The sequence below is a fragment of the Mauremys reevesii genome, linkage group 2, assembly GCF_016161935.1.
Source record: "Mauremys reevesii isolate NIE-2019 linkage group 2, ASM1616193v1, whole genome shotgun sequence".
In the NCBI taxonomy this organism is placed as follows: Eukaryota; Metazoa; Chordata; order Testudines; family Geoemydidae; genus Mauremys; species Mauremys reevesii.
Genome location: NC_052624.1, coordinates 168,471,707 through 168,487,196, shown reverse-complemented (window position 1 = coordinate 168,487,196; position 15,490 = coordinate 168,471,707). Strand labels below are relative to the sequence as shown.

Below are 15,490 nucleotides of genomic sequence, written 5' to 3'. Positions count from 1 at the left end.
ACTCTAAAGCTGGGGATTAGTCACAAAAAAGCATAAGCAAAAGATTTCAGTGTTCAGGATGATTCTCTCCTGAAGTCACTTTTTTGTGTGTAGTGGGCACATATGGCCCAAGGTTTTCAAAATTGGGTGCATGAAGTTACACTACTAAATTCATGTTCAGACTCCTATATGTAAAATGATTTTCAAATATGCAAAGCAGCTACAGATCAACTTCTGTAGGCATTGGAGTACTGAGGACCTAGCAAAATGAAGCCTCTTACATGTGGGTGCCTAAATATGGATTCAGAGGCCTGACCACAGCCACCCAAGTTTGAAACCTTGGCCATAGTGTGTAACCCCTGGCATTTTAGGGACCCCTTATGTAACTACAACTAAGTGGATTGTCCGCCTAATTTTTATTTCCTTATTTTTGTCAATTATTAAGTTAGAGTCCTAATGTTATTTTAACAACCTTTGAATTTAGTTATTAAAGTTCTGCAGCATAATGTCTATGTGTTACACTTGGGCCAGATTCACTGTGGCCAAGTTGCCCCTGCTTATGCCAGCTGTGAACATACATACTAAGATGAAAAATGTTGCAAATTCTATGGTCCTAATTCTGTGCTCAAAGAAACTACTCCAGGTAAAGCACTCTCTTGTAAGTTTGCACCATGTTCTCAACCACTGTAAACCTGAGCCAGGAGGAAAAAGGAAGAGAGACAAAAATGTGAGGGGGAGAAGTAAGGAAAAAGAAGTCCGTACCAAAGATTAGACATGTTTCTGAAATGTAAAGAGAGGCTACCAACACTTTCATTTGTTGGGGTCTTACTAATATACAATATGACTCTAAAATGTATTCATTCCTGCCTTGTTCTGCATACATTGATACATTGCACTTATACAATGTAACATTGTCAGGAAATCAAATTACTTTACAAATATTAATTTTTTTAACCCTCCCAACTTAGTCTGTTTAGAAAAACATGTATAAACACACATAGAAAGGTCACATAGCAAGGTAGTGGTCGAGTCAAGCAAAATGTAGGAGTCCATATTTCTAGTCCCCTGCACTAGCAACCACTAGATGCCGTGCAATTCAGTCTAGTAATTAGTGCATTGTAATTAATGGAATATTGTTCCACTTACTCGGTTTATCTTAATCCTCTTGATTAAAATCTCCCAATTGATCTCAAGCCTTTTAGAAAATTGTTCCCCTCTTATCACAATATTCTCTCCAACTTTCCTGCAGACGTTGTAGCTGAGATGAAGGGCCAAATTCAGAAGTGATCTTGTAAGGTGGTGGAAGCTACATATTGTGTCGTCAGTTATCTGTATTATTATTTTTATGAAGAACTAATTTATTTCTTTGAAAATTGTGCTTCAAAATTGATGTTATATGGCTCTGTTGAGAAGGGAGTCTACGCTAGTGTAACTTGCTGTTGGACTCGAAGGTTTGAGGGTATACATTAAAGAAATGAGGGGCTACTTTATATTGCACCCTGCTGTTTGTTGTATTTCCAGCCCTTCCACAAGTAGGTTACACTCACTTCCACTCCCTTGCACTCACTTATAGCATTTTGCACGTCACCTCAGAATTTGGCCTGATGATAACAATTTTTTAGGATAGTTCATACTGGGATTCAGATGGATTCCGTAGTGGAGATAAGCTAGCGATATATTTACTCTTGAAAAAACTATCTAGCTGTGGTTTTCCTTCACCTTAGTTAGTATACCAGCTTGTTGTCAGTAAGTGATAGTTCCTGGGGTGCCCCTGTTTGTTTGTTTATATTTTTGTCTCCAAGTATCGCTAGTTACAAGGTACAAACATCAAGACTTGGCATCCAGTATGTTCCCTGTTAAATACTAGACAGTCCATTTGTAAGATGAGCATGAATCTGTTGAGAGGTCAGAGTAGTATTCAACAACTTGCAATTGTTAAGGCATGTAGGGTAAGGGGCAAGTCTGTAAAAACACAGAATGGGTTTGAGCTTCTGAGCATAGGATGGCAGGCCAGGGTAAAAAAGGTGAAATAGTTTGGTTTTGAAAACCAAAGTGTTGACATAATTAAATGCTACTTTGTAATCAGGATCTTGCCTGCTAAAGCAAAATTAGCAGACACACTGTGTATGAAACTCTTAATCTGGAGTCTCTGGATCACAGCTAAAATTGGTACTGAAATAGTAATTCTTAAGGGAAGAAATGCGATATTTGAATGAATTAGTGTAAGTATCAGTTTCCTCTGATGAAGGAGTATTCTCTTCTACAGAAATATTTTGAGGGGATGGGGAGGAATCCCAACCTTATTTAAAACCACTGACTGCACTGTATTGTAAGCATGACTGTTTCATGCATGATAGTTTCTCCATTCATTTCTGTTTTAATCTCACGTTCAATATGCAATAATTTTTTTAATGTGCCTAGTGAAATATCATATTTTTCAGTCTTTTACCTTGTCTCCCTTTTCAAGCAGATTTTTTTTATTTACATCTTCCTCTGTGCTCTCAATGCCCTATTGTGGAGTCCTATTATTGCCTGCCTAAAATACCGTCGCCTGAAAACAAAGAGAGCAATGTCACTCTGATACTTCTGTCATTAATCAAGGTGCTCTCCCTATTCCCGTGGTGGATTTTAGCATAATAAATAGTAAGCTTTTGGGGAGAGAGCCTGCTGTCTTGATAATGTTACATATTATTGACTTTTAATAAATAATAATGGAGCTGATAAGAATTTGTTATATAATACAGTCTACATTTTCTGCAATGCAGTACTGAACCTTTTTTATTTAAAATAGCTATATTGTGCCACGTTTGGTATAATGTTGTTTTCATGAAAATAAGACTACTACTTCTACACCATCCATAGATCTCAAAGCACTTTACCAAGAAGGGCAAGGATTATTGTCCCTGTCATTATAATAGAGTGGGATATATAAACACCTTATCAGTACAACTGAGGCACTGAGAGGCTGAGGTCATACAATGAGTCAATAGCAGAGCCAAGAATAGAACTCAAATGTATTATTATTTAATAATTAAATTGCAATAGGGCTGGTAGCCCTCAACAAGGTTGGGGCCTATCCAAACATAGTAAGTGATAATCCCTGCCCCTAAGAGCTCTCTTGACTCCCAGTCTGATGCCCTAGCCACTGGATGTGGGTTCAGTTTCAGCCTATATTCTGAACGCAAGAAGCCTGAAATGCCTCATGCCTTTTTTTTAATCAGGCAAATGCCTGGTCTCTGTCAGAACTATTCTATGAATCCTCCTCTCTAATCTTCCCCACTGGGAAATCCAAAGTATTTTGTTTTTTAAACATACAGCATGTTGTTTGCTCTTGCTCTCTGTTGACGTAGGCACTTGTAGTATAAGTGCTTTTGCTGCCTGCTGTGCTTTAAAAATAACCTTTTATTCAGCTACAACTGATTAGTACCTACTGGTTTGTTTCAAAACGTAACAAAACCCAGTGGCCAACTTTAGCTCTGAAGGATGAATCCTGATACCCTGATATTTAAAGAGACCGTGATGATGTATTGTTACAATGAGATGTACTGTACAGTGCTTCCTTCATTCCACAGCGCCCCCACCCCCGCCTGCCCAAAATGTTATTGGAAAAAGTAGTTATCTCAATGTGGCGGATGTGCATTCCCTGCACACTGTGGAGCATGGCTCTCTGGGGCTGCTTGTGCACCGTTGGAGGAGAGAATGTGGGGATGGTGTGGACACAAGAATATGCAGATCCATAGGTCATTCCCAATCCTTCAAATCCACCACATAAAGGAGATGGGGCACATAAGCTACAGACTACACCACTGCGGCATTAGCAACACCTGTTTAATGTTCTGTATTTGAGTCCCTCAGATAAAAGTACTAAGGTGTGGAGGGGAGTGACAGCTGAAGGCGTGCGTGTTATGTTATCTTTTTCTAAGCAAAAATGGCCCTCTGGTTTGGGAGTGTGCAGCAAGCGTTTAGTTTGAGAGGAATAAAACCTTGATATATATATCTGGTGTTGACATTCAGGTCTGCTTCTGACTAGGCTAAAATGAGAGGGAGTTACTGCTGCCCTTGTACCTGTAATTTCAGAGCCCTTGCAGCTGTTGCCCGCTCGGCTAAGATATTTATCACAACCCTATAAAGACCCAGGTCAAATAATAAAGATTAGCAGATCAGTATGTCTGGAAACACTGGCATTGGTAGCTGGCCTCGTCATGCATCATTTCTGATAATAGTAGTAAATCTTTCAGTGAATGAAGTGCAGAGCTGTGGGTGAATCCTAAATTATTTGGTGTGTCAGGGCACTCAGTGTGGAATCGCAGCTCTCGCCTGTCTCCGTGCATTAATCCCCAGTTGATGAATCTATTGTTTTTTTTTTTTTCCATTCGAGTACTGGAAATGGCACAGCTAGTCATTGTTCATGCTGCACTTTTAACTACAGTACCTTCTGCTATGTATTGGATAGGACACTTGATTGAAAGTCAGGAGGAGAACTGGGCTCTTGTTTTCAGTTTACCATTGATCTGCTGTGTGACCTGGGGCAAGTCACTTTACATTATGCTTCTCTTTTTCCTCCAACCCTCAGTCTGTCTTTCTGTTTATATTGTGTGTTCTTTAATGTCTCTTTCTGTGCATTTGTACAGAGCTAGTACAATTACTATAATACAAATTATCGTCATAATAATGACTTCTTTATTCTTTAGTTTTATCTGCACACTCATGAAGATTTGGCTCCAAGACAAATTGCCTGTTATCTATTTTCTATGGTCTAAGACTTTTATACACTTTCAAGTGAACTTTAAATACCACTTTTTAACTTTAAAAAAGTGATCTGGTGTCAATTCTCTTGTTTACAGTAGCTTCAAAGGTCATATTGATTGCATAATGCCTCATTAGTCTATAATGTGAAGTTGGATAATTTCATGCTAAAAGTACCACATTTTTGTGCATAAGAATAGTTCTGAAGTGCCTTCCATCCAAGGATGTCAGTGCTTTATTAAATATTGATTGAGTGAAGTCCACAACACTCCCAGGACAGACAGGATGAGCTTTAAAATCACCTAATCTACCATTAAATAAACTTCCCTGTCCAATCTGATCTTGCAAAAACAAGGAAGTTCAGATATGGTTGAAATCTTCCATTCCAGCTTTTACACATGCCATTGTGCTTAAGCATTATAACACACATGATACATAGGTCACATACTGTTCTCAGAGCCCCTGCAATATTTCAGCACAATGGCATGAATTATAGGACAGCTCTTTAAACTCAGATACTTCTCTGTGAATGCTGTTTTAAAAAAAAACAAAAAACGTAGCATTGTGAGTAATTTCCAATGAAAAGAATGTAATATGAAAACAACGTGGGGTAATTCTGTTGCAGGTCCCCTGTGTACATAGAGGAAAAAGCTGTAAGCACTCTAGCTTACCTATGTGATGGTGATGCAAGAACTGGACTGAATGGACTCCAGTTGGCTGTTCAAGCCAGATTAACTGCAGGGAAAACCTCTCATCAGGCTAGCACACAAGGTTGCTCTGTGGATGGAGTTCTTATAACAGAAGACCATGTGAAAGAAGGACTACAGCGATCCCATATCCTGTATGACCGAGCAGGTGAGCGGTTACCCTGAAGGTAGTGCTATGCAGCAAGGACTGATGATATAAAATTATATCTTATGAATTATTTATTTTTCCCAGCTGTCACTGATTTACAAACTAGTCTTGAATTGTGGTTCTACTCTGGAAAAAGGTCTGATATCTCTCCCCCCACCCTCAAAAAAAAAAAAAAGATATTGTGAGGTTTCTTATTTCTCTTAATGACTACATCAAATGTGCTCAGTTTCCAACTTTAGTCTAACTGCCATCCCTACAAACTTGCCCTGAGAACTGAGAGTCAAGCTGGGCTCTTTCCATTTCAGGTGTGGGCCAAATTCAGATGAGGTTCACCTAGACTTCCATGATGTGGAAAATTTGCCAGAGGGTGAAAGCCAAGTGACTAAAACCTCTCCTCCATCTGGAGCCTAGAGGAAGCAATTGAAGCCCATTATGTATTTTGTTGCAAAGTGGTAATAGCAGTTTGGTCAGGGTTGACAGGGGATGCATGGATTTTTCTGGTAGGCATCCAAAAATGCTGTTTCAAATAAACAAAATCATGTGTAGTTAAAATGTTGCTGGGAAATTGAGGGAGCAATATGCACATCTTTGTCACAGAGCACACCTCCCATTTCAAATAATTTTTTAAGACTTAGCCTAACATTTATTAACCTCAATTTTTTTAATGCAATTTGGTTGGTTGAACCCAAATCACATGACCTAAAGTAGCTTTCTGGTCTCACAGAAGAGAGCAGTGCCACACAGGGGCACTGTAACAATTTGTATAGTGGGTTTGCGGAGTGCCTTTGAACCAAACTGTAAACCCTGTATATAGTGGAAACCACTTAAAGCCAGCACTCCTAGTTCCAGCATATGGTTTCAGGGAAATAGTTCACTGCTCATGTCTGATGTGGATGCCTGCAGACTGTCGATCTGGCAGAGGCTGCCAGCTGTGAAACACCAGTGCTCTGAGTCCCAGCCTAATCCCAGAGCGCTGGTTTCTGAAGGCCAGCAAGAGTTAGGAGTCTTTCCAGTGCCAGTGAGAGAGACTTTCCTTTCCGCTAATTCTAGGTCTCATCTGAGTCCTGGAGAAGCATTGCATCATGGTGATGTGTAAGGCCTGGAATGGAATAGCTGGAACGGCAGAGCAGAAGGTGCTTGTAGTACAGCGCAGGGCACCACCCCAAGACCATCAGTGCTACTTGCACACCTTTCAGTAAAGAAGAAGCCAGGCCTGCCTCTCACCTGGACTGTTTGTCTGGGGCAGAAGGACCCTGGTATCTTTACCTAAAGAATCTCTGTGGAAGTATGGGTGGAGGGTGGCTGACAAGAGGATGGGAGACAAGAGGAGTGGAACAGCAGAGAGCTTTGTCTGTGCACACGAGCAGTCAGCAAGGAACAAAGTTAAAGTGGACAATAAAATAAATTCCAGATGTCCCTGGGGACTGTTAAATATAATTGATTTGCTGTTAGCTAAAAATATTTCCTGATATTGTATGTGTTACCCAAATATGTTGCTTTGGCTAGTACACTTCAACCTTAAGATCTGATTTTTTATTTATTTATTTATTTATTTAAATAATTTTATATGTAGCCTTTTTTAATAGAACAGTTAAATATTCACTCGGATGCAGTAGTAACTGTGTTGAAATACTGCCCTTAACATACCCAAGTTATCTTTCTTTTACAGGACTGCTAAATGTCTAAATCTTTAGAGCAGTGGTTCTCTACCTTTTTCATATCAGGATCTCCTGGAACCTCCGTCCCCTCTGCTGGGATCCCTCTCCCATTTAGTATTATAGGAAGGGCAGGATGGTTGTGTTCTTCAGATTGAGAAATAGGCTTTAGAGCAGTATAGTACCTCTTTCGCACTATAAGCCAGTCAATATTCATCATATTTATTTCATGTAAGATAATTATTCTGAAGGATGGAAAATTAAATGTTTTATGAAAGATATAACTAATATCTTACATGGAATCCAGAAATAAATTTGTGACTGTAGTGATGTACGTTGTCATTTTTTTAGGCAACATTAGTTGACATTGGCCTGCCTAAAAAACTCTAAAATGGTTATGTTGTTGCTGTTATGTATTTGGTTGGTAGGTGTTTGAGATAGAAGGATTTTTTAAATTAAATGTTTATTTTGTGGGGGAGATGGAATGCTTCAGTGTTATTTTTATTAGGTCTGAAAAGTCTTTCAGTGCTCATATTTGCAACAAAATGCAGTTTGAAAATCTGAATGGTTAACTTTATTTTTGGAGTTGCTTTATAAGGTAATGAATTTTGTAGTTTGCTAATGTCAGGCCATCTACGTATAACTGCATGTAAGGATTCCTAATTTGGTACCAGCTCTTGCTAAATTCGTGACTTGGCAACATTATATGTCTCAAATGCTGGCTATTTGTACCTTTTTATGCCGTAGATGTGGGAATTAGAGATTGAGTATTAAGGATTAGATGAGTTTCCTTATACTTAACAATTTATATGCTAGTGTTTTGGAAATATGTGAATGACCCTGCATCTTAGCTTCTAAAAATTATGCCAAGAAAAGTTTGGAAAATGGATTGACTTAATTTCCAGTAGATCAAGTGTGATGGATTATCTGTAATTACACTTACCAAAATTTGTAATGAGAGATTTTTGGGGGGGATTTTAACTTTGTATGGTGCTTTTAAGGTTTCTGTTGCAAAGAGAAACTGCAGTCTAAGAAAATAATCTTTGGGTAAAAGACACCCAGCCAGCAACTGATTTAATAGGGGGGGGGAGTGTGTGGGGGGGGGAGACAAAAGACCAGTGGTAGACAGCGCAAAAAAAAAAAGGCATTGGATAGAGATAGAAAGTAGAGGAAATTGTGGCATTAAGGAGACAAATGCCAAATTTCACATTCTGGGATTCACGAGTGTGTTATATACCTTTCCCCATCCTTTATCAATTTGCTCTCTCTTTATTTCCCAGTCCTTTGAAATGCCCAACCCATCTTGTGAGGTGTTGAGTGCCCTCAGCTTCCATTCCTCTGTCTGTCTAGTTAGAATGTATCCAGGTGCCAGAGTCTATGTTTCTCTGAAGCCACTAGTTCAAATATAAGCATATTGGGTCAGCTGCTTGCCCTTGAGATAAATACAGTTTACCTGTTTGAGTTTATCAGATATTGCCTTTGAAAGATTAACACACAGAGCAAACAATTTTTAAGAGCCCATGACGCATTCTGTAAGAGTCGAGGTTTGCCTTCCTATATCCTCCTACAACTTTTCCCTTCTCCCTACTCTGTGAAACCTCATGTATGCTGCTTAACCATTGCCCTCTATACTAGAGGTCACTGCAGTTCAGTGATGCTTTAGGTATACAGTGTGTAAAATGCTTCTAGACAGCAGGAACTGTATCCATACAGAATTTCTTACAATATGCTCTAACCGGGACATGCTGAATCAAGATTGCCGTTCTAGTAGAATATGTTCCAAGAAATTTATTTAGCCTAACAATAGTGAATGGTAATTATTGTTGCTTAATCATGATCGTAATAGCATAAAATCTGTATAATAACTGTGCATTTAGCTAATCCAAGTGGTTAAGTGGCATTTAATCAGATGTTAAGTAAATATGAAATTGAGAGTTCTTGTCAGTTTATGCAAGTGTGGCCAAATAAATATTGAGGTGTATTTTCCTATATACTTCCACCAAGCACTAACCAGAAGCCTAGGGAGCAAGCAACTCTCAACCCAAAGTGTATAAATCCTTCCACTCGTAGGGATGCTGCTCACTGTGTGTGCACACCAGCAAAGATTGAGTTGTACAGTGTAGCATCCAGATAAAGGAGGTGTTCTTGCCAAACTCAGCCACCAATTGAATGCTGCAGCATTTGCAATGTACCAGTAGATCTGAGGGGAACAAGTGATTCTGGTCATCTTGTAGTTTTTGTTTTTTTTATCTTGATTTTTTTTTCAGTATAATTTAAGGGTATGCAATGATTGATACAGCACTCACTCTTGAACAGTGTCCCTATTGTAGTATTGGTTATTTGTATTACCATAGTGCCTAGGAGCTTCAGTCATGGAGCAGGACCCTATTGTGCTTGGCACTGTACAAACCCATATCAAAAAGGAGATCCCTGTCTCTAAGAGATTACAATCTAAGTATGGGACAAGAGACAAATAGATGGGGAAGCACAAGAAAACAGTGCCACAATATTGATATTTATGTTAATGGATGAATCGATACAACACTGCCTTTCAGTTACAAGTTTGTATACTCCCCCATCACTTTTTACGTTTTATTTTCCTATTTTTGATTGTATTAGTGTTGATTTAATTGAAAGCAACAATGATAAATAATCACTGTGATGTTTCTAGTTATTTCTATAGTCATCATTGTTTTGCTTTATTCAGTCTTTGGCCTCTGAGTTTGTTTAGCCGAGCTACTGGGAATATCTTATTATCTGGAAACCCCTTCAACTTATTAAAAAAAAAAGTCTTCCTTCTTCATGAAGTAGCAAAGAGCCCATACATTAGCTATTTGCAGACTGAGGGTTATGTACTGGCTTTTCATGCTTTCTTTCTCATAAGTCCCAGGCAGAAGACCTCTTCTTTTCAGTTCTATTGTTGTGGTCTCCCTTTTACTGTGTACTTGCTATCCCTTATCCACAGGCTGGCTACATGCTTCTCTGGCTGAAAAGGGCAGAATATGGGTGCGACAGAGACTATTGCTTGTTTTATCTGTGCAGTGCCTAGCACTACGAGATGCTGACCTGGTTGAGGTCTCTAGCTGTAATTGTAATGTAAATGTAGAATAGTAATGTGGCCTTTTCCATGCCTGCTACCAACAAGACTTAAAGTCATCTGCTGTGAAATACATACCTTGTTGTGTTTCAGAGCTCATATACATGTGTGCGTTCTCCCCATCTGGTGTTGTATTACAAAGTGAACTCCCGTCTAGCAGCCTAAACAGCACAAGAAAGCACTTTCATTAGAAAGAGATGGGCAAGTGTGTCGTCTTTACTTTTAAGAGACCAAGAGACGCCTTTTCCGAGAGCATGATGCGAGTTCAGCTGCTTGGGTTTATTGCTACCAGCTGAAGTTGAAAGTTTGAGTGCTATGACGGAGCACAGATATCCTGCGTATGTTGGCATGATAATGACTGCATACCAGTGGACTCTGTGTGGAATACTATCAAAAATAGCTGTCTGCAGGCTTGTATGTTCCAGAAGATCACACTTGTGAGCCTAAAATCTGGATAGAGTAACAATATGATATTTACAATAACCATATGGGACTTGGGCCCAGGTCTTGCTCCCATGAAAGTCTGCAAGTGTTTTCCTTTTCAGTTCAGTGGCAGAAGGTTTGGGGCCTTTGTACTCAAACGAACATGCACAGCTTTTATTACACAACACCTATGAATGCTAAGGATATGGCCCTGTGGTTGTGAATTTTTTGGGGTAGAGGAGGACGAGAAATGTGACAGTTGTTTCCCTTTCTTAAGTTCCCCCTTTTATTCTTAGTTATATCCACTTTTGCTTTGCTCAAAAATTCCTTTTCCTCAGTTGTCTCCCTGGAGGAGTTAGTTAGCCAATCTCTGTATATTAAACTTCCTTGGCATTTCAGTCCTTCTAGCCCCATGTGTAATTGCTTTCTTCCCTCCTGAGCTCCCATCCATTTGTCAGTGTCTGTCTGGTAAAGAAAGTGCCTGTAACTGAATCCAGTATTTCAGGATGCAGTTGCACCAGCGCTGTAGAGAAAAACTATTTCCTCCAGACTTTGTGATATGACATCTCTATGTATTCATCATAAAATTGCATTGGTTTCTTTGTTGGTATCTAACATTGCAAATTCACATCTGATTTACTGTCTTCTGTCATCCGTATATCTCTTTCAGTATTGCATCTTTCCAGGTTTCTCCCTGTCTGAATGGGAAAAAATTGGCATAGGAGTGAAATACTTTTCCTTAATTTTTGCTATATGTCGTCAGAGATATTGTTCAATTTATGGGAATATATTTGCTAGGCTCCTTTTCTCTTTGTTAGATCAGTAGTACAGTGTTTGTTTTTTGTCCAGTCTTCTGTCACCTCCCCAGTTTCCCATGAATATTCAAAAGTGGTAGCACAGTAAGCTAGTTGACGAATTCTTTACCCAGTAATACTCACCAATCGACTGGAATATTTTTCCCTTTTCTTGCTTCTCATCATTAGCTATTCTATAGGGCTTTCCTCATTCCCAATTGCCCTAAAATTTTATTTAATTTCTCTTGTTGAAGACAGATTTTAAAGGAGAACTTCCATAACAATTTTGTTTTTCAGTGTATAAAGAAAAGGTAAAAACTTAAAAAAAAAAAAAATTTGAATAAGCCCTGCTGCATATAAGACACACCTTACACGCACAGATTTAGGGTATTGGATCTGGAGTTTTGGCCCATATCTAGTTATTACCTAGTTAAAAAAAAAATCCCTTAAAATGTATTTACCATTGAAAGCACAAGTAATAAACAAATAGATGTTTTGTGGGTTTATTCAGTTAAATTTCTGTACATAACATTTCTCGCCATTTTTCCCCCTCTCTAAATAGGTGAAGAGCATTACAACTGTATTTCTGCACTTCATAAATCTATGCGAGGCTCAGATGAAAATGCTTCCCTTTACTGGCTTGCCCGAATGCTCGAAGGTGGTGAGGATCCACTGTATGTGGCAAGAAGGCTGGTGAGATTTGCAAGTGAAGATATAGGTGGGCATCACAATAATAGTACTGGAACATTTTAAAAAATAATATCTAGAAGTTCTTCAGTTTGCATCAGTTACTTTTGGAAAAATCTGTTTGTTTAAAAAGACAACAAATCAAAGCCTGTTGCCATAACTAGAGTTCAGGGCTAAACTTTTTCTTTTGCAACAACTGATGATATCATTGACTCCTCAGATTAAGTGGATGACTGCATTCAGCATTCCACTTTGGGTGTTAATGATTTGATCAACTGTTGCAGGAAAATCACAGATCCCTGAATTCAGGTTTCAGTAGAGAATCAAAACATTTTATTTGATTTAACTAAAAATGTATTTTCATTTGAACTTAAATTATCCAGAGGGTGTTAAGGACACCCATATTTTCTGGTAATTGGGGAAACTAACTCTATAGATCACCCTGACTTCAAAGCCTGCTAGCTGTTTTCCCAGTTGTAAACACCCTGCTGGCTTATCCACGGCTGACTGATTCACCAAAACTTCCTTTATAATACTTTAGTGAAGAGGTGATGGTTGCAGTCTTGGGGAAACCATCTACATATATTATCTAAAATGACCTGTTATCTGAAAAAGCCACCTCAAAATATACCTGCATACCTTTGTTTCAGTACCACAGGTACGACTTTGTAGTGTAGATGAAGAACGACAATACTTGCTCTACTTTCCTGGTTTTAATTTACTTATCTATGATCCTTTTTGTTGTAGGACTGGCAGATCCTTTGGCATTAACACAAGCAGTTGCTGCATACCAAGGCTGTCATTTTATTGGAATGCCAGAATGTGAGGTAAGGCTGTCACAAAATTGTTTGTATGCATATACACATATTTTTAACAAGTTTTATTTTGTCTTGTCACTCTTGGTTTCTTTGTATAATATTTACAACTTTGTATTCTAAGTTAACTATTCTTTTGCTTCTTAATTAGCCAAAAGCAAGAGGAGGTTGTGGTGCTGGTGGTGGTGTTATTAAACATTATTAGTGCAATAGCAGCTACAGGCCAGACATGGCCCCTTGTACATGCTGTACAAACAAACTAAATGACGGTCTTTGTTCCAAAGAAATTACAATCTAAAAGTCATGTAATATTGTTCTCCCTCTGTTCTGCAGGTCATACTAGCCCAATGTGTAGTCTACTTTGCTAGAGCACCCAAGTCTATTGAGGTGTACAGTGCATACAGCAATGTCAAAGCATGTTTGAGAAACCACCAGGGACCACTTCCACCTGTTCCACTGCACTTGAGAAATGCCCCAACCAGGCTCATGAAGGATTTGGGCTATGGTAAAGATTATAAATATAACCCCATGTACCAGGAACCTGTAGAGCAAGAATATCTGCCTGAAGAGCTGAAAGGAGTGGACTTTTTGAAGGGACAAAAAATGTAATAGTCTTACTGTGCCTTTATTTTAAAAAAAAAAAAAAGTGGTGGGTTTTTTTTTTTTGCAGTTGAGTTGAAAATCTCTTCTCACTTCAGACATATGCCTGCTGGGATGACATGATGAAACTATTGGGCCCCTGATGACACTGTTGTCCTTCTGTTTTGTAAACATTTTGGAGGATGTTTTAAAAACAATCTACAGTTGCACAAATTAGGAAACCAAAGATGGCTTTTATTAACTTAGTAACATTTTGTGGTTGAAGCAACATGGCTTTTGCCCTTTAAGGAAAATAAATGTAATACTGAGGAGAACAGACTGAAACTGTCAGAACAACACAATGAAGGAATATTATATATTTTAAAAGCCACCTTAATTTACTTCCTATTTTGAGGATGCTATTTAAAAAAAACTGAAATTGCACAAAATAAAATATAAAATCCTATGGTAAAACAAAATGTAATTACAATGTAATATTCATTATACTGTGTTTTAAACTGTTTTTGATATGACAAGATGTCATAAATTAATAAAACTGTTCCAAAATTATTGTAAGTTATTTATGTGTATGTGTGTTAAACATTTTTATGGTAGTAGTGGGGTTCTTAACATTATTGTGGTGTATTTATTTCTAATAACCAGCTTCCATACCAAATTCCAGTCATTTGCTGGTAGACTAATTCAGGTTAAAAGTAGCATGACCACATCACATTGAAAAATAACATTTTATGTGTAGCTCTCTTTATTTTGTTTTTAATAATCTGATGCTTTCTTTAAATATAGCTTTTTGAGAAGTAAGACCCTATAATACTAAATTATCTGCTAAATACTTCCAGTCTTGCTCAAGAGTTTCCATTAGCTTTGAGTCAAGACAGTTGGGAGACACCGATTTGACTTGTCTCATGGTAAGAATGGAATGGCAACTGTCTGTCTTGAAAGACAATGGTTTAGCCATCAAAGCAGTTCAGTTTCTATGTGCACTCTTTAGCCACTCACGATGCTACAGAAGTCCAATTCTCAAGCAACAGTCCTTGCCACAGATAATGCATGCCAGAAAATGAAGCTGGAACATGACTAGTGTTTGAGGCCTGTTGCGCTTTCCTCTTTGCTCTCTTCACTTTCACTGTCTTTGGTCTCTCTGACTTCCTGGCACAGCCCTTCAGTATGGTCTGTTGCTAGCTGCATCTTCCCAGCTGGTGGTGTCAATGTTTCTAGCAGTAGCCTTAGTGCAACACTGCACTGACTCTCTGGATATACACAGATATACAGATAATTGATCTACCGGCATAGATGCAAAAGAACTTGCAGTCTTTTGAGTGACCTGTGCTAATGTCTTGCCAGCAACTCTAAGGAGAGAGAGTCCTCTGTAGCTGTTGCAATCACTTTGATCTCTTTTGGTTTTTTTGTACAATGTTGTGATGGTGGAATTCTTCATGTCTTGTGGTACACCTCCTTCCCTCCAACAGGCAACCAGGACATTGGCAGATGTTTAAGCACAATCTGTCCTCCTTGTTTCACTATGTCAGCAGGAATTCCATCTTTTTTTGTCACCTTTCCTGGGAAGTGATTGCCTTTTCAAGCTCCTTTATAGGTGATTCTATATCTAGCTCTTGGATAATCTGACTGTGTTCCATGCTGCATCAGCATTCAGGGATGATGCAATCAATGACATAGCTTCGCTGAGATTTGCAATGAATTGAAGACACCTTGCTTGGTCTTTTGAGCTGATAATGCATAGGTTGCAGTGTTAATTGGTACAATGGATTTTTCTAGTAAAAATTATTTTGCAGCACAGTCCAATCTTCACTGTGAAAACTGAAAGTATGGATAACATCCTGT

General features: G+C 38.6%; 1 protein-coding gene across 1 annotated transcript in view; it reads left to right on the top strand.

Moving 5' to 3' along the window:
* The window catches only part of WRNIP1 (WRN helicase interacting protein 1), a 29,004-nt gene extending 14,804 nt beyond the window's left edge, over nt 1-14,200 (top strand). The window contains exons 4-7 of the mRNA XM_039523884.1: nt 5,351-5,580; nt 12,112-12,267; nt 12,984-13,063; nt 13,385-14,200. Of these exons, the coding sequence (XP_039379818.1) occupies nt 5,351-5,580; nt 12,112-12,267; nt 12,984-13,063; nt 13,385-13,660 (742 nt within the window). The 3' untranslated portion in view covers nt 13,661-14,200. The remainder of the gene's footprint in view (nt 1-5,350; nt 5,581-12,111; nt 12,268-12,983; nt 13,064-13,384) is intronic.
* The last annotated feature ends 1,290 nt before the right edge of the window (nt 14,201-15,490 follow it).